The following is a 26,278-nucleotide window of genomic DNA, read 5'->3' as shown; positions in this document are numbered from 1 at the left end:
AATATCTAAGTCTGTGTAGCACATAGAAACATGAAATAAAATACATTTAAAAGTTAACGTTCACAGGTTTTATTTAAACATGCTCCCTTAGCGCTTACAAACCAACAAATATTTCTAAAAATCGTCAAAATTAGATGAATAAGAAAATTATTAAATATAGTTAATAAATAGATGCAATGTGTTGTGTGATTTTCGTCAGTAGTCTATAGTAGACCTTGATTCTGCGCACCAAACGCCACTAACTGTTCTGTCGCCGACATAGCTGGCGTATTTTTTTTATTATTTTGTTTTATTTTTATTTTTATTTATTTTTTGATTGACATGATTTTCGGCAAACCACACAACTTTTGGGTGGTCACGTGGTCTTCAAAAAATCAACAAAACCCACCTCATGTGTATTTGAACCAATGACAGTGCATTCTATGCTGGGAATGCCATGAAAATTAGATAAAGTAATAATGCTGCGCGACGCAGCATCAGGCAGGAGAGCCTATGTGGCATCGCGCAGCAGCCGTCATCAATGGGTTTAAACAAGGCCTAGCAGATCTAATGGTTTTACCTGCAAAGCTCACAATGACAAAGTCACCATCATCATATTTCTGGCCATCTGAATTCTCATCAGTGGTGTCGTTAAGTGGAATGAAGATGTCAGTCTCTTCTGAGCTACTCTAGACAATCACTTTCTTTTGGTAACCAGCGTATACAGCCATGCCAATGGCACAACTCCCAGAAATTTACTTTGCACTAGTTGCTCCATGCTTGTGGAACCAACTGCCACCTGACAAATGTGATTCCCCCTCCATTGCTGCCTTTAAATCAAGGCTCAAAACCCATCTGTACACCCTGGTATTTCCTCCCCATTAACTATCTTACAGAGGCACTACTATCTTTGTTTATATGTGGATGTATGGGCTTTATGTCTTTTATTTTTGTTATTGTTATTTTACCTTCATTGTTTACCTACTGAATGCACTATATACAGCACTTTGGACAGTGCAAACAGTCATAAATGTGCTTTTATAAATACATTTTACTTACTTATAACTCACCTAGGCCCTTTGGCACAAATCACCCCAACCCCAGAATTTTGGATAATTAGCATGAAGCAGCAGTTTAGGGCTGACATCGTGCTAACTCTATAGACTCAAAGTGTAGCATACTAAAGCACTAAAACGTGTCAAATGTTTTCAAACTTGTCTATAATTGTTCAGACACAATAATCAAAAAACCTTGATCATGGAAATTGTACTTTGAAAGGCAAAACACAGTTTTTTGCCTAAATGTGCTTATATCTTATTCCTTGTGTCTCCCTTCTTTACAGGATGAGTCAAATGGATGGCTCTTCTTAAATGTGAAGAGCCATCCATTTGGATGGCTCTTCACATATTTAAGAAACAAGGGGTAGCACAACTTTCCCACCGGCACAACTCAGGCCACTCTCCCCTAATAGATGTATATACAGTCCCCTACAAAAGTATTGGAACATTGAGGCCAATTCCTTTATTTTTGCTGTAGACTGGAAACATTTGGGTTTGACTACAAAATATGAATATGAAACTTGACATCTGGTTTGAGAGTTAGATGGACTAGACGCACTTAGTGTGAGCTCCGGTAAACTGTCTTTATATAACATTCCACACTCATACTATCACAACAAAACGGCTCCAGTTTTTTTTTAGTTTTTGTCAAACACTCCTTTAGAGAAGTACAGCCGTCTCTCTAAATGGCTTCTAAGGGTAAAAAGCCGACTCCGAGCGAAAAAGAGGACGCTAATGCTAACGTTAGCTTGGGGGCTATAAAGCCCATGATAACCACGCTACTTGAGGAGCTCCGGAAGACACTGACCGCAGAGTTTAAAAATTAATTCGCTCAGCTCGACGCAAAGTTAGACCAGATTACACTGACAGTGGAGGACCATGGTCAACGCCTCTCGTCCTTGGAGCTTTCTGCTGAGGACCTGAGTCAGCAACCTTGAGACCATTAGTTCCACTCTGCGTGGTGACAACACGAAGCTAACAGCTAAAGTAGCCGACTTGGAGGGCCGGAGCCGACGACAAACCATACGAATTCTCGGCTTGCCTGAATCCACTGAAAGCGGACGACCAACTGAGTTTTTTTCGGATTTGCTGCGGGAGGTTTTCGGGAGCGAGATGTTGCCAGAGCCCCCAGAAGTCGATAGAGCCCATCGCTCCCTCAAAGCTAAACCGGATCCCGGCCAGAGACCGCGACCAGTCATTTTGCGCCTGCATCGATACCAGATGAAGGATTTACTCATCAGAGAGGCACGACGGAGGGGGCCAGCTCGAGTTTCGCGGCAAGCCTATTCGGATTGTGGAGGACTACAGCCCCGAGGTGCAGAGCCAGCGTGCAGAGTACCGGGACATCATGGCAGAGCTTTACAATCTGGGACTGAGACCTGCGCTTCTATACCCAGCGCGACTCTGTGTCACGATGTCCGATGGAGCCAGAAAGTGGATAAACTCACCCCAGGAGGCGCAGAAATACATCGACAAGCCCCCCAAACCCCCATAAAGACACTGTTTAAGGACGTTTAATCCACTGGATGAGAGGTAACACTGTAGCTATAGAAGGCAGAAGTGCAGCTGCTAGTTAGCGTCTGTGTTTTGCTACACAGCTGATTGTGCAGGTGTTTGCCTATTTGATACAGGCTGTATACAATGGCGACACTCAAAGTTACGTGCATTTCAAATGATAAACTATGTCCAGATGGTGTTCATTTTGTTCTGTGGGGGTGTGTGCTGTTACCGCATACTATCTGCCCCTATATGCGTGCTGTGGCGTTCTAACGGCTCGTCTATAATGTTTACAGCCGTACATTTAAAGCTGCAGTCATATTTTCAAATATTTGTTAATTCATGTGAGCTTTCCGTTTCATACAACTCTTCTGTTCACTGTTTACACAGTTCAGTTATTCCAAAGTTGATATTCGTTCTCCATAGCCATATTTCTTTGGGGCCATTTGAATAAGATGGAATGTGAGAGGTCTGAACAGCCCCATTGAACGATCTAAAGTACTTTCTCATTTGAAAAGATTGAACGCCGACATAGTATTCTTACAGGAAACATATTTACGTGATAGGGATCAAGTTAGACTTAAGAGTCCATGGGTCAGTGATGTCTTTCACTCAACTTTTGATTCAAAAGCTAGAGGGGTAGCTATTTTGGTTAATAAAAGGGTACATTTTACCGCTTCTAAGATCATAGCTGATAAGAATGGGAGATATATGATTGTTGCAGGCCTTCTATACCAGAATCCGGTTTTATTAGTAAACATTTATGCTCCAAATTTTGACAACCCAGATTTTACAAATAGATTATTTGCCACCCTGCCTTTCCTAGACACCCATCTTTTAATTCTTGCTGGGGACCTGAATTGTGTTATGAATCCAACCCTGGACCGCTCTAATCCCCGTACTCTCAACCAATCTTCCATGTCTAAATCAGTTTCTGATTTTATGGTCCAAAATGGGTGTGTAGACCCTTGGAGATTTCATAATCCACAAACTAAAGCATATTTTTTTTCCCAAGTCCATCAATCCTATTCCCGCATTGATTTTTTTTTTTATTGATGGTTCCCTGGTCTCCAAAGTGACCTTCCTTCGAGTATCATTCAATTGTAATATCTGATCATGCTCCTCTTAGTCTCAATATACAACTCTCAGGCCAACCTCGTTTCTCCTCACCCTGGAGGTTTAACACTCTGCTTCTGTCTGATGATGCATTCAACGCCTTTATATTGTCCTCTATTGATGACTTTATAACTATTAACAAGGATGACTGTCTCTTACTCATTATTATGGGAGTCGCTCAAAGCCTATTTGCGTGGTCAAATTATTTCTTACTCAGCTCATCGCAATAAAACCCGTAAGGCCAGGTTAAATGAACTCCTAATTAAAATCCGGGATATTGATGGACAAAATGCTATTAACCCATCCCAGAGTTTAGTGAAACAGAGATATGATCTGCAGGCAGAGTTGGACCTCCTTACAACAAGCGACGTTGAGCGACTTTTACTATGTTCTTGTGCTACTTATTATGAGCATGGTGATAAGCCGAGTAGGCTCCTGGCTCATCAATTGAAACGTCAAACTACTTCTCGATTAATTCCACAAATTAAAGATTCCTGTGGCGCACTTGTCTCTGATCCCACTTCTATAAATGACACCTTTAGGGATTTCTATTTCTCCCTTTATGAATCAGAATCATCATCACACGACAGAAATTACTTCTTTCCTCCATAATCTTGATATCCCCAAAGTTGATCCCACTACTGCTAATGAGCTTGATGTACCTTTTAAATTTGGAAGAAATTAAATCATCTATCAAAGCCATGCAAAACAATAAAACACCCGGCCCGATGGATTCCCAGTTGAGTTTTTTAAGAAATGTATTAATAAGCTTGCCCCTCTCCTCAACTCTAGTTTTTAACGAATCCCTAGAACGTGGTTCATTGCCCCCCACTCTAACCCAAGCATCCATATCCCTTCTTTTGAAGAAAGGAAAAGACCCTACTTCTTGCGCCTCGTACAGGCCTCTGTCACTTCTTAATGTTGATGTTAAGATTTTAGCTAAGACCTTAGCAACTCGTCTTGAAAAGATTCTTCCTGTCATCATATCAGAAGAACAGAATGGCTTAATCAAAGGGCGCCAGCTGTTTTTCAATGTCCGAACACTTTTAAATGTAATTTTCTCTGGTCATTCCGCCACAACGCCTGAAGTTGTTATTTCGCTTGATGCTGAGAAAGCATTTGATCGGGTAGAATGGCATTATCTTTTTGAAGTTCTACAACAGTTTGGCCTAGGGAACAGGTTTATTTATTGGATTCGGCTTCTGTATATCACCCCTCAAGCCAGTGTCCACACAAATAATTCCTGATCTAAATATTTCACTCTATCACGCGGTACTAGGCAGGGCTGTCCCCTCTCTCCCCTACTATTCGCTTTGGCCATAGAACCCCTCTCAATTGCCTTAAGATCTCTCCCCCACTTTCACGGCATTCCTCTTTCTGGCATCGACTTAAAATTGTCTCTTTATGCTGATGACCTTCTTTTGTATATATCGGACCCGCTGACTACTATTCCACCAATTTTATCATTGCTGGAGAGATTTGGCTCTTTCTCAGGCTATAAAGTGAATCTACTTAAAAGTGAATGCTATCCTATAAACACCTTAGCTCAGCCCCTCAGGGTTCAAATATTTAGGGATTAATGTGACCCGCACCTTGCCTTCTCTTTATTCTGCCAATTTTGCCCCATTGGTTGCCCAGCTTGGATTGGATTTTAAGAGGTGGAACTCTCTCCCTCTGTCATTGATAGGTAGGATTAACGTGGTAAAGATGAAAGTCTTGCCAAGATTTATTTTTCTATTTCAGTGCACTCCTTTATTTTTGTCCAAAAAGTTTTTTAAGCCTTTGGATGGTACTATTACTTCCTTCTTGTGGGGAGGTAAGACAGCCAGGATAAGAAAGTCATTATTGCAAAAATTGACATCTGACGGCGGTCTCGCCTTGCCAAATTCTCTTCTATATTATTGGTCAGCACAAATACATAAATTAACTTACTGGCTTCAATCTCCCAATCTATTATGGTGTAAGCCTGAGACCCAGTCCTGTTTCTCCTCTGCACTACCGGCTTTACTCACATCTTCATTGCCCATTAATCCTTCTGCTTTCACAAAGAATCCGATTGTGCAAACTACTTTGAGGATTTGGTTCCAATTTAGGCGCCATTTTAAGTTTTCCTCTGCATCTACTCTGATGCCCATAGTGAACAATCACCTATTCCCCCCATCTGTTGGGAATATCTCCTACATCTTATGGCAAAATCGAGGCATTAAAGTGGAAATGAAACACATACTTTAGCACTGGCAGTACATGAATAAGGCAAATCACTTTGCCAAAAAAAAACCATTTAAAACGTTTTTTAAATCACAGATATTACAATTTATTATCTTGATTTTAACCTAGCGAGCTGACTAGGTGGCCGCCATGTTGGAATGATGTAGAAGCCTACGTCACGAGGTTGGTTGTGTCTGGTGCCGTAACCGTACACTGGCTTGTTTGAGCATGGAGGTAAACAAAGTCGACAGACCTTTTGCGCTAGTGATTAATCCGATCGCCTTAAGTGTTTGAGCCTACTAGAGAAGGGAGACCTGAAGTGATACGAATGGAGGAAGAGGTGGAGCCGGTGATTTGGGGCTAGGAGAGGGTCCTAACATTACGTGATGTTCGTCTTGACCGATGCACACAGTGACCGAGTCCTTCTGCTGTCACGACGCTAGCTTGGGCCACATGCGGTCTCTCCTGCATCACCAATGTGCGCTCATTTAGCATGCTATGCCGGGAGGTGGACGTGTTGGAGGCATGGTTAGAGCTGGCTATGCTCTCCCCTGAAGAAGGACGTCCAAGCCGAAACAATGGAGCGTCCTGTCAATAGCAGGTAAGCTAAACTTGCTAAGCTAGCTGGGCTAACACTTTGGATAACAGAAACTATAAGGTAATATATCGACCAGACGATGTGATGACAACGTTACTCACGTGCAGAGAGTTCACATATAGTGTCTCTTTACTGACACGTTTATGCATTTATATCGATTTCACAACATTGAATAAGGCCTGCCTGCTAACCCCTTCGTTAGCCATTACATGCTAACGGTTGTTAGATAGCCTATCAAATATGAGCTACTGGTGTTACTCGGTGATGAGGCTCACACCGATTTACATCGATTGCCAACTGACAGCACAGAGTAGGCCTATTTTAAATTTTTTTATTGGACATGAAAACCATTTGGTTAATTTTTGCTTGGGAGCGGTGGGTGCGTTTTCATTAAATAAAAAAAGTAGTTGGGCCTACTAGACTACTATTAATTCTAAGTTATAATAAGACTACATAGAAAACATTTACAAAATAATAAACACATTGTAAAGTGGGTTGGGGGGGGCATGTCCATAGTGGAAATTACGCCCCAAATATATCCGTAGCTTCACTCATGACGTTCGGAGCTGAAGCCCTGGTAATATGAAGTGGCGACGTAAGCACACCTCATAGTGTAGCCTACGACAAAAGTAAATGACAAACAATAAGCATTTGTTCAAAATGTAATCAGAGGATCCAAAGATCTAACATTTAAGATCAAAGTAAGCGCTCTACAGAGCCGACACATGCCTTCTCTTGAAATTTGTACCAAGACAATTTTTATTTGAATTGTTTATGTCCAGTCGGTGTTACGGTAACACTGGTGTTATCACAAGTTTATTACCGATGGGAACATTTCCACACCGCGGCATCCCTATTGTGCTAATTTATTTCTTTTCCCTCCCTCTTCTCTAGATCCTCTTGTGGATCAAGAGAAATAGCGAGATCCTCCCAGTGGCATCGGCAAGTCTGTGGCAGTTCAGAAACACCTCCCTTGACTCGCTGCCAATAAGTGCGGGGACACATTTCCTGGGAAAACCCACTGGTCCGTGTTTGTTGTTATGACAGTCACTCTGCTTTCAGGTGATTTTTTAGCAGTATGTTCTACTTTTTAGTGCTATTTCTATTTACTTAACCACTTCCGCCATGGAGTCATGATGAACAAAGACCGAAGATATAAGGGAAAAAGCAGCTACTTGTTTACACATTTTAATGTACAAAGTGGGAGGGGGGACTCTGACTGCGTTGCCTAGGTGACTGTCTTAACTAGATAGCACTGCGGTAAATGAAATTATTAATGTATAGGCCTACACATATGAACAACCAGGAAATGTGTCCACGCCCTTATTGGCAGCAAGTCAAGGGAGGCGTTTCTGAACTGCCACAGACCTGCAAATGCCACTGGGAGGATCTCGGCCCTGCTGATCAGGCTGGGTGCTGCCGCTGCCTGTTCTGGAGGGGACACTGCCCATCTCCTGCTCTCGCTCCTCAGTCTCCAGGAATGTGCTGCTGGCTTCCAGATGCATACATCTACATATACCTAACCTGTTAACACAAGTTTAGAGCAAGCCACATAACAGAACTAGTACACATGTTGATTTAAATAACATTAAAAGCTTTCATACCTAAACCATATTCAGTGTGTTTATATTGGATGCTGTGTTGATAAGGGGTAATTGTTTTTTTTTAGATTTAATTTCATGTCAATACCGTTTCTGGCTGCAGTGCTGCTAAATTACTTTTATTGGTTCGGTTGGTATCATTTATTTCTAAATAACATATTTTCAAACTAGTGTGTATTTATTCATCTGGTTCAATTCTACTAGTTATATTATTCTGTGACATAAAAACTCTACTGGTCAGACAGCAGTGTTTTCAGTGAGGCTCCTTCAGATCTGCTGTTGTAAGCACCAGTACAGGAGACCTTTCCTGCCCACAGCAATAACATCTACAACTGCCCCCTTCCATGCCTGAAGAGGAGACTCCTACACTCTGAAGAAATGGATTTTGCACATGAACGATTGATTTATAATGAACGATTGATTTTTTGATGTTTTCCAACTGAAACAATACATTTTCTATCTCTTCAAAAGTGTTAATTTAAACTTCATATTTATTCTAAACCTGGACAAATTTATCAACGGTTTTATATCTCCCCTCCATTGTTTTCATAATTGTGTATACATTTCTAATGGATTATCAAGTGGCAGCTTTACCACTTTCCCCTGCGCCTCTAGGGGGCGTGTGTGTATTGGCCATAGTAAATAAAAGGTATTGGCGGAATTTTTTACAGTGTATTGGTGAAATGCTATTTTGTCTCGCATTGGTTCATTGGATATATTTTTGAATTTGACATTGGTCATCGGACGCGTTTTTGGACAGCTGTACCGTGTGTAGGAATATTGAATGCACGTTAAAAGTGTATCGCGCTTTGCAAGAAGCAACACAATGACGTGAGGAAGACAGCTGAATTGGGAGATCTGTCCGTGTGAGCGTAATTGATTGCTACGGAAACGAAGTCACGGTAAGAAATAGTTTAAGTGTAGGTTTCGATCAGCTGTGACGACGTCAAAAGGTGTCAATAGACGGCTGGTTTATTGTTTAATAACGTGTTTGTGTTAATTAAACCGTGTTTGTGCTTATGATGGTTGTGATTTTATTTTTGACGGATAAATTAGGCGCTGTTGAAATAGGACTTTTGTTAGAAAGGGGAACAGGTGTTTATCAGTGCTGCTACTTGGAATGAGATCTTGATCGGTTTTGGTACATACAGTTGATGTCTTATGGGCTAAATGCCATCTGTCTTTCCCCTGCCTGGCTTGCGTGTTATAGGCGCTCTTCCCCTACGGCGGACTGATGCCTCTAAGCTGCTGTCTATGTTTGCCGATCAGTAGCGCACATTGTATTCGGTGAAGTTGAACATAGAAGGATGAACTTCAGTGTTTAGTCTCTTGGTTCGGCGATCTACAAGCTGTCCTGACTGGAAGGTTTTCTCCTCTAATCTTCCTCCAAACAGTGTTTAACCATAGGCTACATGGAGTCAGTGCCCATCGGCGGACTCTTTCTCTTCGGGGCCGTCAGCCACCGCAGCGGTAGCAGGTTACGTCTCTCCTCTTCACTGGCAGTTTGTGAAAGTGAACTTTTAGGCTACATTTTTAGCTTTATAAAATATTTTTTTACACCCAGGAGATAGCCTCGTAGTGGCTTCCCTTTGTCTTTTTTCTCCTGATGCTCTGCATCCTTCACCGTTCCTGTCCTCTGCCACCTCTCCCTCACTCCCTCTCTCATTCCCTCTCACTACCTCTCACTTAGGCTACTGTAGGCCGTCTTCCCTTTCTCTGTCTCTTTCTGTGTGTCCTTCTCTCTCTTTATCTTTATCTATGTCACTGTCTGTCTTTCACTATCTGCGCCTCTCGCTGTCTCCTGCCGTTCTAATGTATGGAACCTTTGGACCAACCAACCTCGTGACGTCAGCAGCTGCGGGCTGGCAAAATGGCGCCGCCTTTGTGGTGAAATGTAAAAAACAAAATGAATTTTCTTTCTCGTTGTGTGTTTGTTGTTAAGCAGGGTTCGACTTAACAAATGGCCCACTGGCCCGGGGCCAGTAAAATCATATGCAGGGCAAGTTGATTGGCCAGTCACTGTCCCGCCCGGGCCAGTAACGGCCAATCACAGTTCAGTATCTTTTTGTAGACTACATCATGGTTCATTGAAATGCGCGTTGAGAGTCGTAATTAAAGCAGTGTTTATCAATATATTAAACATAATATAAAATATATTTTTTAATGAAAGGCCAGTGGACAAACGATGCGTGGGCGTTTTGACAGGCGGAGCAACAAGCGGGCGCACTCTCGCTCCGTTGGCAGAGCTGCCTACGAGTCGACAAATCAATCGACTTACTTTGCCCCCCTTTTTTCCTTCCCACAGCAGAGGTTGAGGTGCAGAAAATGAAGTGATAACTGCGCTTTTCCTTTAGCTGCCGCCGTAATGTTACAGTATTTGCATCAAAGCCCCAATGGTAATACAAATGAGAGGCTTTTTTTAACCGCTGTCAATGCGTCTCCGGTTATTGTGTCGGTTGTAGACAGAAATGAACGGAGGGACTCGGCTCACTGGACAGTTCCTATAGTCGCGCAGTTTGTCTGCCGACATGGCTCTGTGTTTTCATGATCTACAATCAGATCGCGGAAGTCTTTCCCAGTGAAATCGCTAACGGGGAGAATATCCCCGGTTATTACTTTAGCCACAAACCCGCAGTTCTTCTGCGCGGCGGCTCACTCGCTCACTCACTGGTGAGATCTCACGGTGAAACTCTGCTTTGCTCGGACTAAGGCTGTGTGTTTCTAAGGTGATTTAACGTCATAGTCTTAGACGAGAGTTTAACATTATGCTGCATATTTTGCACTGCATTGTTTTTTATCAATAGTTTGAAAAAATTGTCCCACACCGGGCTCTTAATGTGAAGCTGACACTTCATGTAGAAGTGACGCTCCTGCAGTGCGCTCCCGACCAGACGTGAACTCGCATACACGGTGAAATCTCCCATTAAAAAAAACGGCATAACCTTCTGATTTTCGGATTTCTATTTTTAACGTCAACTTGAGCGCAAGTGGAAAACCGGTCATTGGTTTGACACATTCACATCCCTAATGCATATAGAGAAAGTAGTCAACACTACCACACCACAAAGACTGATCAGACCTTCATCTCTTTTTTTTATTTATGTTTGAACATGACTTCTGCAGGTGAAATATTCATTAAACTGCCCAAATTCAAGAATAAAAACAATCATCAAACTTCTGGACTTTAAAATACTGGCCGACTCCTTCCACATACTTTCAGTTGTAGGCTTCAAATTCAATATGTTTGCCTGGTTTTATATTATGTGTATGAGCAATATCAAATAACCAAATCTAAAAGGGAATATCTATACTGTTACAGTATAGATATTCTCTTTAGATTTGGTTATTTTTCTAATATAGGTATTATAATTATTCACACTAAATTACGAAGAAGAAAAAAAGTGTGTGCAGGGCCAGTGAAAATGTACATGGGGTCAGTACAACTCAGATTCACTGGCCCGGCGGGCCAGTAGGAAAAAAAAGTTATGTTGAACCCTGTTAAGAGTCAAATACATTAATCAAATGACCCTCACTTTAAAGTGTTCAGAGACCTTTATAAAGATGGCACTTTTGCTACTTTTCAGACCTGTCCAAAGATTTTAATTTACCTACACCCAATTTATTTATGTACTTTCAAATTAGACATTGTGCCTCTTCTCTTTTTTCATGTTATCCCTCCCTCTCTATTAACCAACCATGGGAAGACCTTCTGACCTTAAAACCTCAGCAGAAATCACTAATATCTAAGATTTATGACAAACTCATGGCTCTGGAAAACAATTCCGCTGTCAAAAGCAAAAATGCTTGGGAGATTGGGGTAGATTTGACAGATCAATGGTGGGATAAGGCTGTGAATAGTATACGCTCATCTTCTCCTTGTGCCAGGCTGCAGCTTATACAGTTTAAAGTGTTACATAGAGTCCACTTTAGCAAATCTAGACCATCGGAAATTTACCCAAATGTTGTGGACCAATGTGACAGATGCCACGCCTCCTCTTGTAATTTGAGTCGTATGTTTTTTAAAATTAAAACAGACCCCTTTTATTCAATATTTGGAACCCCATCTAAACAACCCCATATCACAGCCTTACAATCAGAAACATTAGCCTTTACTTCCCTTCTGGCAAGACGCCGTATTTTACTCATGTGGAAATCCCCTAATCCCCCATCAATTCAAATCTGTCTCCCAAGATGTTATGTTTTTTTTTTTAAATTCGAGAAAATTAAATTAACAGTGAAAGGCTGCACTAACAAATTTACAAAACAAGTGTCTTCTTTTATAAATTATTTCAATTCTCTATCAACCCTGGCCCAAAACTGAACCCCCCCCACCCCCCTTTTTTGTGGAATTTTTCATGCCAATTTGTATGCATTTTTGTGTGAACACTTGAAGCGGCAAACCCTATGTTTGCTCTTCTGGTTCCTTTAGGCAGAGAAAGTCTGACACACGTCCTGGTTGTAAGCACGCACAGAGATCGTTTCATTTGATGTTGAGTGTGATTTATTACACGAAACTCCGGTTGACTATCCAATAAAAAACATAAACAGCTCAAAACAATGTCACTGATAAGCGGCCAAAACAGGGTTCTTAATATACCAAAAAACAATACTTTTCTATGTGAAATAATATGAGGTAATGCGTGAGCGTGAGCGTGAGCGTGAGCGTGGTCAAAAAACTGTTGGCTCTCTGCCTTCCAACCTGAGTGAAAGCAAAGTCCCTCCCCTATAAGGTAGAGCACGACACCACAGGTGACACACATTACCAATCACCACATGAGCAAGATGCGCTGATATACATATGAATAAACATGATTAATATTCACACACTTACTAATTCATAAATCATAATTTGCCATAAACTAAAAATGTATTTCCTTAAAATATATTAAACACAAAAAATCTCTAAATGGCTCCAACATACCGGCCCCTAATTGTGATGTTACCACAAAACAATTACTTAAATTAACTATATGGAGCCAGATATGTACAAATATTAATCAATTAAGTCCTTCAAAAATATGTCAAGTAACTTTACACTAACACATCACACCCAGCTTAAATATCAAAATTCACTACGACACAATTTACATAATCCCCACTTGAATTCCCCCCAAAGTTCATGTTGCATGAATGTCTCTTAGGCAGGGATAACCAGTCCAGTGAACGCGGAGTTCATGTATGCAAGGAAGGTGTGTGCAGGGCCATTTGTAGAGGGGCATGTATGTGTGTATGTGTGTATGTGTGTATATGCACAGTGGCATTCTTCATGTAATTAAGCTCAGTTTTCAGCTTCCAAAAGCAAGCAGAGCTTATCGATGGGCCTTTGCAGGGTGTTCGTCTTTGTTCGGACTAGAACACTTCGGACGAGACCTTTGCGCCCGGGAAAAGTCTTTACTACACGGCCAAGGGGCCATGAGTTCCTTGGTGCAGTTTCATCCACGATGACCACCACATCGTTGATGTTGAAGTTTCTTCTGGTGTTAGTCCACTTTTGGCGTTGCTGCATGAGTGGCAGATATTCCTCTGCCAGAACAGATCTGCGATGTATTGGACTTGTTTCCATCTCTTCTTCTTCTTCTTCTTCGTCCAATTCTTTCTCAACCTTCTTGTCGTTTTCTGTCTTTTCTTCACTTCCATTTCCCAAACTTTTCTTTTCTTTCTCTTCCTCTCGCCGACATCTGACATCTCCGCGTCCTCATCTTCCTTCTCTGCCATGGCGTCGTACACCTGAACTCTCATCTCATCTCTATTCTTCTCGTCAATGTTTTCTGTGCCATCAACGTTGGAGTCCTTGAGCTTTTCTTCATCCTCCTCTTCCTCTGGTACTCCTTCCAGAGCATTACCCAGGACTAAGTTCTCCATCCGTGCCAAATCCAGCAGCGCTTTACCGCACTCGTCCGCCGTGTTTCCATACTGTTCTACTAGCATGCCGCCGGCGTCCTGCAGGGCGCTCACTGCCTCCACCACCTTGGCTCTGTGACTTTCAGGCACTGTTGTGGGTACCTTCTCTGCGTAGCCTTTCTGCAGCACATTTTCCATGAAGACCTTGTATTCTTCAGCATAGGTAAAGTCTCTCTTGAATTTCCCAGCCAGGTTCAATGTCCGCTGCAGTGCCACGTTGTAATTATTTGGCATGACTAGCTCTTTTTCTCGAAACGGCAGGGGCAAGATGTAATGTCCACTTTCAAACGCTTTAGAACTTTGGGCCAGCTCCATAAATCTCCTGTCCTCACATGACATCTCTTTCCTTTCCTCAGATTCCTTTTCTGGGAACTCTTGGTTGTACTGCCTGAGTAGCAGGTCCTTCAGATTTTCCATTGAAATGCGATTGACTGTCATTGATGCTGTATGTTTATCCATTGCAGATGAAGACTTGAGGGGCCCATTCACCACCCATCCGAGAAGTGTCTTCACTGCGTATGGTCCATTACTCTGGCTGTTAATTATCTGCCAGGGTTCCATCGCTTTAGGAACATTCATTCCTATCAACATTTCAATGTCAGCATCAATCTCTTCCATTTGGATTCCACAGAGGTAAGGCCATTTTCTGAGTTCTGATTGGGTGAGTAGGTTTTCCTTTGAAACAGGGATTTTAGCTTGTGTGTAAACTTCAGGTAGGTCAATAAATTCATTTCCATCTAGGTTGCCAACTTCCAGTCCTGTGATCTCATAACAGCTCACATTGTTTTCCTGTCCCATCGTCTGCAGCAGAATGTCAGTTTTGCGTCCGGTCACATTCAGTTGGTTCATTAGCTTTTCAGTGCAAAATGTGGCCGAGCTTCCCGGATCAAGGAAAGCGTAAGTTTGAATGCACTTACTTCCTTTTGCAGCTTTAACTTGAACTGGAACAATAGCGAGAGCACATTCTTTACCGGCCCCTGTTGCATCATCAGCCGACACCTGTACACTGTTTATTGACGTCTGCTTTGGTGCTGGGGAATTGCGGTTTAGCAGGGGTTCCTTATCTGAGGTTCTTGTGTCAATATGTAGCAGGGTTGGATGTTTCCGCTGACATGTTTGGCAGTCTAGTTTTGTCTTGCAGTCTTTGCTCATGTGACCCTTCTTTAAGCAACCAAAGCAATATCCATTTATTTTCAAACATTCCACCTTTTCGTTGTGTGGCTGTGATTTAAACTTGAGGCAGTCCAGTAGTGTATGCTTGCCTTCACAGAAACAGCAGACAGCTGAATTAGCAGCATTAAAGTTGGTGTGTTGTTGCCCTTTAAATGCATACTGTCTGTTGTCTTGTTTTCCAGGTGTTGCCACAGCTGTCACAAATGTACTTCTGCTTTTGAGTGTCCTTATTTCAGTGCTCCTGTTAGTTGGGGATATTCTTTGAGCAGGAGTTGGGTCTTTAATATCACCAAATGCAGGGTGCAGTAAGATGTTAGCTTGATTTTCAATAAATTCAACAACATGTCTGAAATTAGCCCGCATCTTTCTTTTCTGAAATTCCTCATATGCTCTTGACCGCCACCTCTCTCTAAGCTTGTAGGGAAGCTTGGATACAATGAGCTTTAAGGTGGATGTCACATCCAGCTCATCCATGTACTCCAAGTCCTGCATGGCGTTGTGGCATTCCCTCAAGTATAGAGAATATGCCTGAAGTGCATTCCCATCCTCCGCTTTAATAGCTGTCCAGTTCAGCGCTTTATTCAGATAAGCATTTGCAATCTTCATCTCATCACCAAAATGTTTTGCCAACAGTTGCATTGCTTCTGAATATCCTCTTCGTGCATCCATGTGCATACAGCTACGAACAAGGTCTCTGGCCTGACCTGCTGTAAACTGTTCAAGAAAGTAGAGCCTATCCTGTGAGCTACTTGTCTTGTCCTCTATTAAGTATTTGAATGCATGCATGAAAGGTTGGTATGATAGTGGATCACCTTTAAACACTGGCACTTCTCTTTTAGGCAATAGAGACAGATTTTGTTGCATTATCATGAGCTCAGTGATATCCCTTTGACTTTTAACCAGTGTGCTGATGTTTTCATGAGTGATATGACTGGTTGCAGGGTTTTCCAGGTGTGGGGTTGGAGCCCTTGTTGTCACTTGAGAGCTATTATGAATGCCACCAACCGTTCTCTGTAGTGGAGTTTTAGGCACAGCACCTAATTGAATGAATTCCATAGCAGATGTGTCTGCAAATGTTTGTTCCACATTTTCCTGTTTGCTTGTTCCCTCAAAATATTCATTCATAGCATCACCATCAGACTCTGTTACATTTGGGTTTAGGAGCACTCTTATTTTTGCATCTGCTGCTGCAATTTCTCCATCCAGTTCCACCTTTTCCATTTTTGATTTGATTAAAGTTTCCTGCAACTGGAATGAATGTTGCTGCAACTGCAGTGAATGTTGCTGCAACTGCAATGAATGTTTTTCTTTTAATGCAGCAGATTTTGCCTCCAGAGCTGCTTTCTCAGCTGAAGCCAGCCGAGCAGCAGAAGAAGTGGTTGATGCAGTTGTTCTCCTTGAGATATTTGATATGCTGTCCAGTGGGTCAACCCTTAACTGTGCACTCTGTTCCCTTTTCCATGTTTTAACCTCATATGTTAAGTAGTTGAAGTTCATCACTCTTGGCTCATACCAGTCCAGAGTGTCAGTTTCTTTTTCCTCTTCTGATAAGAGCTCTTGAACAGCAATGTGCACCTTGTTAAACTCATCCACAGCTTGTTTGAATATATACATAGATTTATCAACATCATCAATATTTTCCCCTTCAGTCATCAAGGCTTTTGTTTCGTGCATTCTCCTTGTGCACACTCCCAGTTTCCCTCTGCGTGTTGCAATCAGAGATCCTAAACGATCCTCCGCTTCCGCGGCCGTTTTAAGTTCAGACATTGTCCCGTTTTATTGTAGTTTGATTTATTGATTTCCTTTTATTAGATCGCTTCCTTATTTATTTTGCTCCGTTCACTTTTCCACCGCGTCCGCGGGATGCGCGTTCACACAGAGCTTCTGTTGCCACTTTCCCTTTTGTCACTTTTTTTTGTTTAGCGATTGCATCATAGTTCATATCAAACAGACAGTTAGAACGGGGCTTTAAACGCGGATCTCATCCGCACATCCAAATTCACAAGTGCTTTTATAGTGCACGGCTCATCCATGGGTTTTTTTACTCACGGCTTCCAAACGAGCTGCGCGCGCCCGTCTTCCTTGTTCCTTTGTCCTCCAAAAGTTTGTCAGACTCGTGGAGTTTTTTGACTGTGAAGCGGCAAACCCTATGTTTGCTCTTCTGGTTCCTTTAGGCAGAGAAAGTCTGACACACGTCCTGGTTGTAAGCACGCACAGAGATCGTTTCATTTGATGTTGAGTGTGATTTATTACACGAAACTCCGGTTGACTATCCAATAAAAAACATAAACAGCTCAAAACAATGTCACTGATAAGCGGCCAAAACAGGGTTCTTAATATACCAAAAAACAATACTTTTCTATGTGAAATAATATGAGGTAATGCGTGAGCGTGAGCGTGAGCGTGGTCAAAAAACTGTTGGCTCTCTGCCTTCCAACCTGAGTGAAAGCAAAGTCCCTCCCCTATAAGGTAGAGCACGACACCACAGGTGACACACATTACCAATCACCACATGAGCAAGATGCGCTGATATACATATGAATAAACATGATTAATATTCACACACTTACTAATTCATAAATCATAATTTGCCATAAACTAAAAATGTATTTCCTTAAAATATATTAAACACAAAAAATCTCTAAATGGCTCCAACAACACTTGTTTTTTGTTTGAAAAATGAAAAAACCCAATCAAAATTCAAAAATGTCTTTAACATTCTTTTTTTATTATTATTATTATTTGGACAGTATTGTTTGTATATTTATATTGTTTTTGTTGTATTGTTCTTGTTCTTGTTAAAAAAAGGAAAAAACCAATAAATATATTGATTTAAAAAAAATATGAATATGAGACAATAGATTTTCAACTTTCATTTTCAGGTATGGATCTGATACACAACTGAGAAGAAAGCATTATTTGTAAAGGAACACCACATTTTTAGGTGAGCAAAAGTATTGGAACAGATAGACTTAAAATAAATTAAAGTAAATAAGACTTAATATTTTGTTGCAAATCCTTCGCTTGCAATAACTGCATCAAGCCTGAACAAAACTTTTGCATTCTTCTTTCGTGATGCTTTTCCAGGCTTTCACTGCCGCTTCTTTCAGTTGTTGTTTGCCCGACGAAAAAAACTGTTTTTTTGCCTTTCAAAGTAACATTTCCATGATCAAGGTTTTTGGATTATTGTGTCTGAACAATTATAGACACGTTTGAAAACATTTGACACATGTTTTAGTGCTTTAGTATGCTACACTTTGTGTCTATATAGTTAGCACAATGTCAGCCCTAAACTGCTGCATCATGCTTATTATCCAAAATTCTGGGGTTGGGGTGATTTGTGCCAGAGGGCCTGGGGTGAGTTATAAGTAAGTAAGTAAGTAAGTAAGTAAGTAAGTAAGTAAGTAAGTAAGTAAGTAAGTAAGTAAGTAAGTAAGTAAGTAAGTAAGTAAGTAAGTAAGTAAGTAAGTAAGTAAGTAAAATGTATTTATAAAAGCACATTTTGCACTGTCCTAAGTGCTGAACATAGTGCATTCAGGAGGTAAAAAATGAAGGTAAAATAACAATAACCAAAATAAAAGACATAAAGCCCAGACATCCACATATAAACAAAGATAGTAGTGCAAAGGTAAGATAGTTAATGGGGAGGAAAAACCAGGGTGTACAGATGGGTTTTGAGCCTTGATTGAAAGGCAGAAATGGAGGGGGAATCGCATATGCCAGGTGGCAGTTGGTTCTACAAGGGCGGAGCAGCTAGTGCAAAGTACACTTCTGAGAGTTGTGCCATTGGCATGGCTGTATACGCTGGTCACCAAAAGAAAGTGATTGTCTACAGTAGCTCAGAAGAGACTGACCTCTCCATTCCACTTAACAAAACCACTGATGAGAGTTCAGATGGCCAGAAAGATGATGATGGTGACTTTGTCATTGTGAGCTTTGCAGGTAAAACCATTTGATCTGCTAGGCCTTGTTTAAGAAAATTGTCCTTCAATCTTTGTAAAATATTTACTTTAAACTAGAAATCCCGCAGAGATTTTGAAAGTACGGGCCGCCCGTGCAAATCAGGGAAGAAAAAAAATCACGGCCGACCCCCGCGGTCCGAGAAGCTTTACCGTGGAGCACCACGAGCTGTACACGTCTGACAAATGATAAGTCAATCGGAGTCAGGGGGAAAGGGGCGTGGCCTGGCAAACAGTGCATTGGTGAATTACGTTTTTCGCATTTGTGGCGCCCCCTATGGGTTAATCTCGATAAGCTCTGAGGGACACGCTACCACATGACTTCTGCACATACCCAGCAAGTTTCATGATGATAGGACCTATGGTTAAGGAGTTATGGCCAATTTGTTAATAAGCCCCGCCCCTGCGTAAACGTTTTGGGCAATGGCGGCGAAAAAAATTGTCATGGCTGACCCCTATTGTCCGAGAGGCTATATTGTAGAGCACCATGAGCTGTACATGTGTAAGAAATTTCAAGTGAATCAGAGTCAGGGGGCATTTGTGGCGCCCCCTATGGGTTAATCTCGATAAGCTTCGAGGGACATGCTACCACATGACTTCTGCACATACCCAGGAAGTTTCATGATGATAGGACCTATGGTTAAGGAGTTATGGCCAACGTGTTATTAAGCCCCGCCCCTGCGTAAACTTTTTGGTCAATGGCGGCCATGTTTTTCAAGTTGTCCTACTAATCTTTTACGGGTATGTTTATTGTAGTCCCCCGGGGCTTCACGAGAAATTTGGTGTTGATACAGTGAAATTGCAGAAAGTTGTGGATAACACCCGGTTTTTCAGTTTATGCTAATTATCGGGAAATATTTCCTAAATAATTTTTATGGTCCCAGAGGCTTTTTTGTAGAGCACCCTAACATACACCTGTGTGAGAAATTTCAAGTCAATCGGAGTTATGGTGTGCGGGGCGTGGCCTCTCAAAGTTCTTTCAGTCGGGACTGCATAACAGCGACCCCTAGCGGAAATTCAAAAAACTGTATAATAGCACACGATTCGGGGTAGGGACGGACGTTCTGTGAAATTTTTGCGTTTCTAAGTGAAACGGTGCGGGAGGAGTAGCAGCTCAAACTTTTGCATCAGAAGTCAGAAGAAGAAGTAAGAATAAGTATGGTGGAGAGTAATAATTACGGGCCCTCAATTGAGGGCCCGTACTTAATAAACCTTAAATAAGTGATTGTCTAATGGATTTGTCTTGCATTACAGTTTATGAGATATATATCAATGGCACAATTTACCCCATGGTATTCTCTCTTGTGGCACAACTTACACCACACCGGGGGCAAGTTGTACCACAAGACAACTTTTTTTCCGAAAGCTATATTTCTTAAACAGTTTATTTCAGATCCAAAGTTATTGTTGCCAGGGATGCACAACACCCTGAAATATATGTACATATTTTACTGTCAGGGCCTCACTTTAAAGTCACTTTGAGTAAAAATCTCATCCCACTCTCCCCTATATATATTATTATAGGAATAATTGGGGGGGAGCCCTAATAGCTTATAGTAGAGCTGTGTCTTACCTTCCCAGGAACTGCACCTCCCCTCTGTGGTGGTGAGGGATGGACTTGTACCTGCCAATGTCTCCCTCAGGCCGCGTGACATTCAGACCAGCATAGTGAACCCTGAGGACAGAGCACACTGCATTACTATTCACAGCTTCAGAACAAAAGGAGCACACAGCACATTTCTATCACAAGCTTTAGCTTAAAAAGGCTATTAGTTCATCTGCAGCCAACGCTTGGTGATCGCTGTTTATGTTTATACTAACTCAGAGGGAGTCCGCAGCCTGTTCCCCGAAACCTCAATCCACAACGTTCTGTCCGTGGTTAGTATAGTTGCTGGCTGTGAGCCAGGCTTTAGTATGCTGCTGGCTGTGAGCCAGGCTTTAGTATGCTGCTGGCCAGGGCTGTACGCTTTTTTAGGTGGTAGCACTTGTGCTAGCAAGCAAAAAAAATCAGTAGCACAAAAATAAATTCAGTAGCACACAAAGTATGATCGAAAACTTGCATAACCTTAACCCATGCATTTCGCTCTAATTACCTTTTACCCGGTCATCTTGGTCTCATTTGAAATTCTCAATTAATGTCATATCCTAGTGTGTGCAGTAATAATTGTAGAAAAATTAATAGGGGTGCACGGATTGTAATTTAGACAAAATAATCTAACCTGCCTGCCAATTGCAATTTTTTGCTGATTCAGAATTATTTCTCCCCATAAAATTAATATCTATATATTTTTTGTACATACATATCATTATTATATTCATAATAATAAACGTTTTTGGTAAATGTCCTTCTGTTAATTAAAACCTATAACTTTAAAACATATAGCCTATTAAATAAATAAATATACATATTGGTACGATTTAGGATAAGTTAAATAGGTTGTTGTGAATGTGTTGGGAGTAGTTCTTCAGTGGCTTATCAGTTATTTCAAACTTTGTTTAAATAGACTACTGTTGTTGACTGCTCTCTGCAGCTGAAGCAGTTGATTTTCAAGCTAGCGCACGCAGGGCTGTGAAGCGCGAACTTCCTGTTCTTACCGGCTTCAGAAAAGTCAACTCACGTTTGGCTAGTAACATGCTTTTAATGTGAAGGCACACAGGAAATGTTCTGTTTACACACGCGCTAACTTAACTGCATGCCGTCTCCTTCCGGTTATTACCGTTGGTGAAGTGTATTAGTCGCTAGAATCGCCGCACAAGCACAGGTCCCGAGCACACTTCTTTCACCAGCCAAAGTGGAGGGTGGACTCAATAACTTACTTGCCTAAGACTACATTTACCCGAATTTGGAGAGTGTTAATGTAGAGCCCTCTAAGCAGTGTTGTGCAGCACTCCTCTGTGTCTCAAACTGACAGCATCTGCTCATTAGCACTCGTGCGAGTGTACTTGTATTCATCATCGCACGTGATAAATTTCAGCAGCAAATGCGATCAAAACTGTCGCACTGTACAGCCCTGCTGCTGGCTCTGAGCCAGGCTTTAGTATGCTGCTGGCTGTGAGCCAGGCTTTAGTATGCTGCTGGCTCTGAGCCAGGCTGTTAGATGGCCGTTAGTGTGTAAACCAGACTTGTTTTCAGCATGCAACACACGACGGACAGGTAGTGGAGGGTGAGCAGATATTAGATTTTTTGACAAAAAGTGTTCAGGATTACAATGGCATAGTATGCCTTTAACTGAAGCTGAATGTGTACACTGAACAGTCTGGGAACAGGAGGAACATCTACTTACAGGTTTGTGTATTAAACATTAGTTCAGTCAGCTTAATGTACAGTGGACAATAGGGCTACAGCAACATCTTAACTGCATGTTACCATGGTCACCACAGGCAGCCTGTGTAGAGATTTGCTGTTGTACTACATTCAGAAAAAAGTAAGAAATGTTACGCATCTTAACACTGGTTGTAAACTGCACAACAATATTGTATCATGATATTAACGTTCATGAAGTGAACTGGCCTAAGTCAGCTGATTTCTCCCTAATTGATCTACTAAAGGCTGCCCCCCCCCCCCCTCCGTTGATGGTCGGAAGGGAACAGCATTACTGCATTGTCAAACACATTATGGACAATTTAAAAATCAAAGATCAAAATAGATGCAGCAGAACCTGAGGTTTAGTCTCTTGTATTAAACAGATCTTTTTTTAAAACCTCCATAACACTCCACACAGTTAGGCTAGTGAAAACTGGTGAAGACTGCAGCTGCAAGCATAGAAGAGGAACATGCTTAAGTAGAGTCTTGAATGGGGATGAATGGAGAACATGTATAAGCCTTCACACAGCTCCCTCTGGAGGCTCAGCTGTGTATATCCACACATTTAAACACTAAATGAAGGAAGGGGTCTGGATACTTTCTCTATCTACTGTACATTAACCGTTCAGTTGACTAACCTGTTCCACAAGTCATCGTCCTCTCCTCCCCAGCCCCAGAATGCATTGGGAAAGCCATTCACCTTGCGGAACTGTTCCACAGTGAGTCCACTCACACCCCCAAAGAACTCGCTGTATGGAAGACTGCAAACAACAACACACATGAGTCCAACAGATCTACATGATATCTGGATGCTTCAATGTAAATATGTGCTGTCAACTCTCAAGTCTATTTTGTCATTAACAGACATGTGCCATGGGACCAAACTAAATCTGTACTTGTTTCAATAGAACATTTACACTTAAAGGTCCCATATTATGCAAAATGCACTTTTTCAATGTTTCTTATCATAAATATGGAAATATGGGTCCACGGTGTGCCTAAAGACTGCCAAAGTATCTGAAAACCTCCCCAATATACTCCAGTCAGAATTCTCGACGTTCCTGAGTCTATGATAAGCCCACCGCTATTTCTTATTGGTCCACTGCCCCCAGATCCTCTGGAAAAAATTTTGAGCGACAGCCATATTGTTTTTCCCTCTAAGCGACGAGATGGCCATAGTACAGCTGAGAGTTGCATAAACCAACACAGAAGCCTTTGCTCATAATCCACTAATTTATCTTACCCACAGCAGTCTAATAATGCCTTGTTTGTAACAAGACAAAGGATAGTTTTTGGATTATTTGCCTGACAGTGTTGTGTAGCATCTAGCTTTGGAAGTAGCATCGAGCTTTAGCTCATAATCAGCTACCGGTACTTATATTACCCACATCAGTCTAATAATGCCTCGTTTTTAATAAGACAAAGGATAGGAAGCTACTCGTGCAGTTATTCAAACGGTTAAACTAAAAGGAATGTTTTTATTGGTTATTTGCCTGACAGTGTTGTGTAGCTATGGCTTCGGGAGTATCATCCAGCTTTAGCTCATAATCACCTTTTTATATTACCCACAGCAGTTTAACCCTTAGGCCCGTTGGTCCATTTTACGGACATTTCATTTTAATTTTTTTTTTTTATAATTTTGGCTGTGTTCATGCATATGGCATGAAATCTGGTAAGAAAGTGTATTTTTATATGATAATGTTATTTCCAGCTCAGCTCTTACAGTAAGGCTAAAATACACTGTATACAAACAAGAGTTACATTCAGACTGCTAAGGTCCATAAAACGTCCATTAACACCCATTCAAATAGCCTTTTTTCAACTCACTGCCATTAAAGCATAATTCATGCATTTGTTTTATATCTGGGTGTCAATCTGGGCTTCTACCTTGGAATTGATATTACGTCATCATTACCATATTTGGAATATGGAGAAAAAACAGGCTATTTCCAATAGATAGCACTGTCACTATGCCCCCCTTCCTCTCCCTTTAGCTTTAACCCTGAGGAGTATGTGGGTGTGTGTGCATGTGTGTATGTGTGTAAGGGTGTGTGTGTGTGTGTTAGTTCCACAAGTTGCTTTATATAAACTCTAGCCTCAATGGCAGCTGTGTAAACAGCTCAACGATTTGTTATGTGTCTCTGAAGGCTGCACCTTTGATGTGATTGAAGATGAGCAATGTTTTCATTTATTTGAAGCAGTGCATGCTTGTGTGTATGGACCTCAGGTAGGTGTGTGTCCTCTGCATTTATACAAAGTCATCTTTAGAGGGATTTTGAACTTCTGCATGGAAAAACTACACATGGAACAAAGTGAATGAAAACAGTGCCACTTGAAAACCACTAGCCTTTTGCTCATAATGTCATAGGTCATGGGTACACACACACACACACACACACACACAGTCTCTCTCATACACGCAATTTTATTTAGCCAATGATGTTCCTGTTACACTGTTCCTGGCTGGTTCACTGTTCACTTCTGGATAATAAAAAAAGAGTGGAAAATGTACATGGACTACAGGTGAGGTTATTTTCCTAACACAGAAATTAAATTTACGATTAGTACTGAGGTTTAAAAATCAAGCCTAAGAAAGTTGGAAAAATATCGACGTATAATATTTTTTATAGCTACCTTTTTGAAAAGTCCATTTTGGTAAATGGACTTGTATAGCGCTATATCTCCGTTTATCACAGACTCAAAGCGCTTTACATTGTTTTTTGTACACATTCACCCAGTCACACACACATTCATACACCGATAGCAGCAGCTACCACGCAGGGTAGGCTTAGCACTACGGTGCTAAGCTAACTAAGCTAACTATCGGGAGCAATTCGGGGTTCAGTGTCTTGCTCAGGGACACTTCGACATGTGGCGGGGAGACGGGGAATCGAACCTCCGACCCTGCACACCAGAGGCGCGCTCCCTACCCACTTCGCCACTGCCGCCCATTTTACGTACCTTATCGTTATAAATGTCAGTTTATTACACTGTACAAAAATAATAATGCCTAAAAATCTGTGTTGCTGCTCAGCATTGACATATCTCAGGCCTAATAATTCAACACAAAAAAAATGTGTTTGCATGTAGTATATTGAAAATAATTTAAAAAAATCATTTTTTTTCATCCAAAATACGATGGCATCATGACAAAAACCTGGCATTTAAAGGGTTAAAATCTTTTAAAATTCATGGATATTTTATATTAATAGTTAGTTCACATATATGGGAAAATAATTGGCAAAAAAAAAGTTGAAAAAAATTAATGTATAATATTTTTTATAGCTACCTCAATGAAATGTCCATTTTACGGACCTTAGCAGTACGAGTGTGCCTAATATTATAACGGGCCCTAAGGGTTAATAATGCCTTGTTTTTAATAAGACAAAGGATAGGAAGCTACTTGTGTAGAGATCATACTGTAAAGCTAACGTTTTCATTGTTTTTAAATTGTCTGACTGTTATATGTAGCCGTTAGCTCACAATTAGCTTCGCAGTAGCATCCTGCTTTTGCCCAAATTACACTAACTTTGCTTACCCATTGCAGTCTAATATAGCATCGATTTTAACAAGAAAAAGGATAGATAGCTACTCATGTAGAAATCAAACTGTGAAGCTAATGTTTTAATTGTTTTTAAATCTTCTGACGGTGATATGCAGCCGTTAGCTCACAAGTAGCTTCGCAGTACCATCCCGCTTTTGCTGCATTTTGATTGTGAACATGTCATTTCGATTAGCTTGTGGCTGTCAGTGCATTGGTATGAAGATAGTCTTTCATTAAGACAAGGAACGTTTATGTCAAACTGTTCGAAGTATGGCTGAGCTCCTGCATTACTAAACATTTTGGTTCTTATCATGAAGTAAAAACCATGGCATAGATAGCA

The 26,278-nt window shown here is 41.2% G+C and overlaps 1 protein-coding gene across 1 annotated transcript in view; it reads right to left on the bottom strand.

Moving 5' to 3' along the window:
* b4galt6 (UDP-Gal:betaGlcNAc beta 1,4- galactosyltransferase, polypeptide 6) overlaps positions 1-26,278 on the bottom strand; it is a 63,752-nt gene that overhangs the window by 7,008 nt on the left and 30,466 nt on the right. Inside the window, exons 7-8 of the mRNA XM_080032643.1 lie at positions 23,033-23,155; positions 20,664-20,765 (exon numbers count right to left, since the gene is read on the bottom strand). Coding sequence (XP_079888769.1) covers positions 20,664-20,765; positions 23,033-23,155 — 225 coding nt within the window. The remainder of the gene's footprint in view (positions 1-20,663; positions 20,766-23,032; positions 23,156-26,278) is intronic.

This window comes from Ammodytes marinus, assembly GCF_949987685.1.
Source record: "Ammodytes marinus genome assembly, chromosome: 8".
NCBI lineage: Eukaryota > Metazoa > Chordata > Actinopteri > Uranoscopiformes > Ammodytidae > Ammodytes > Ammodytes marinus.
The sequence above is the reverse complement of the archived record's forward strand: the minus strand, read 5'-3'. Positions and strand labels throughout refer to the sequence as shown.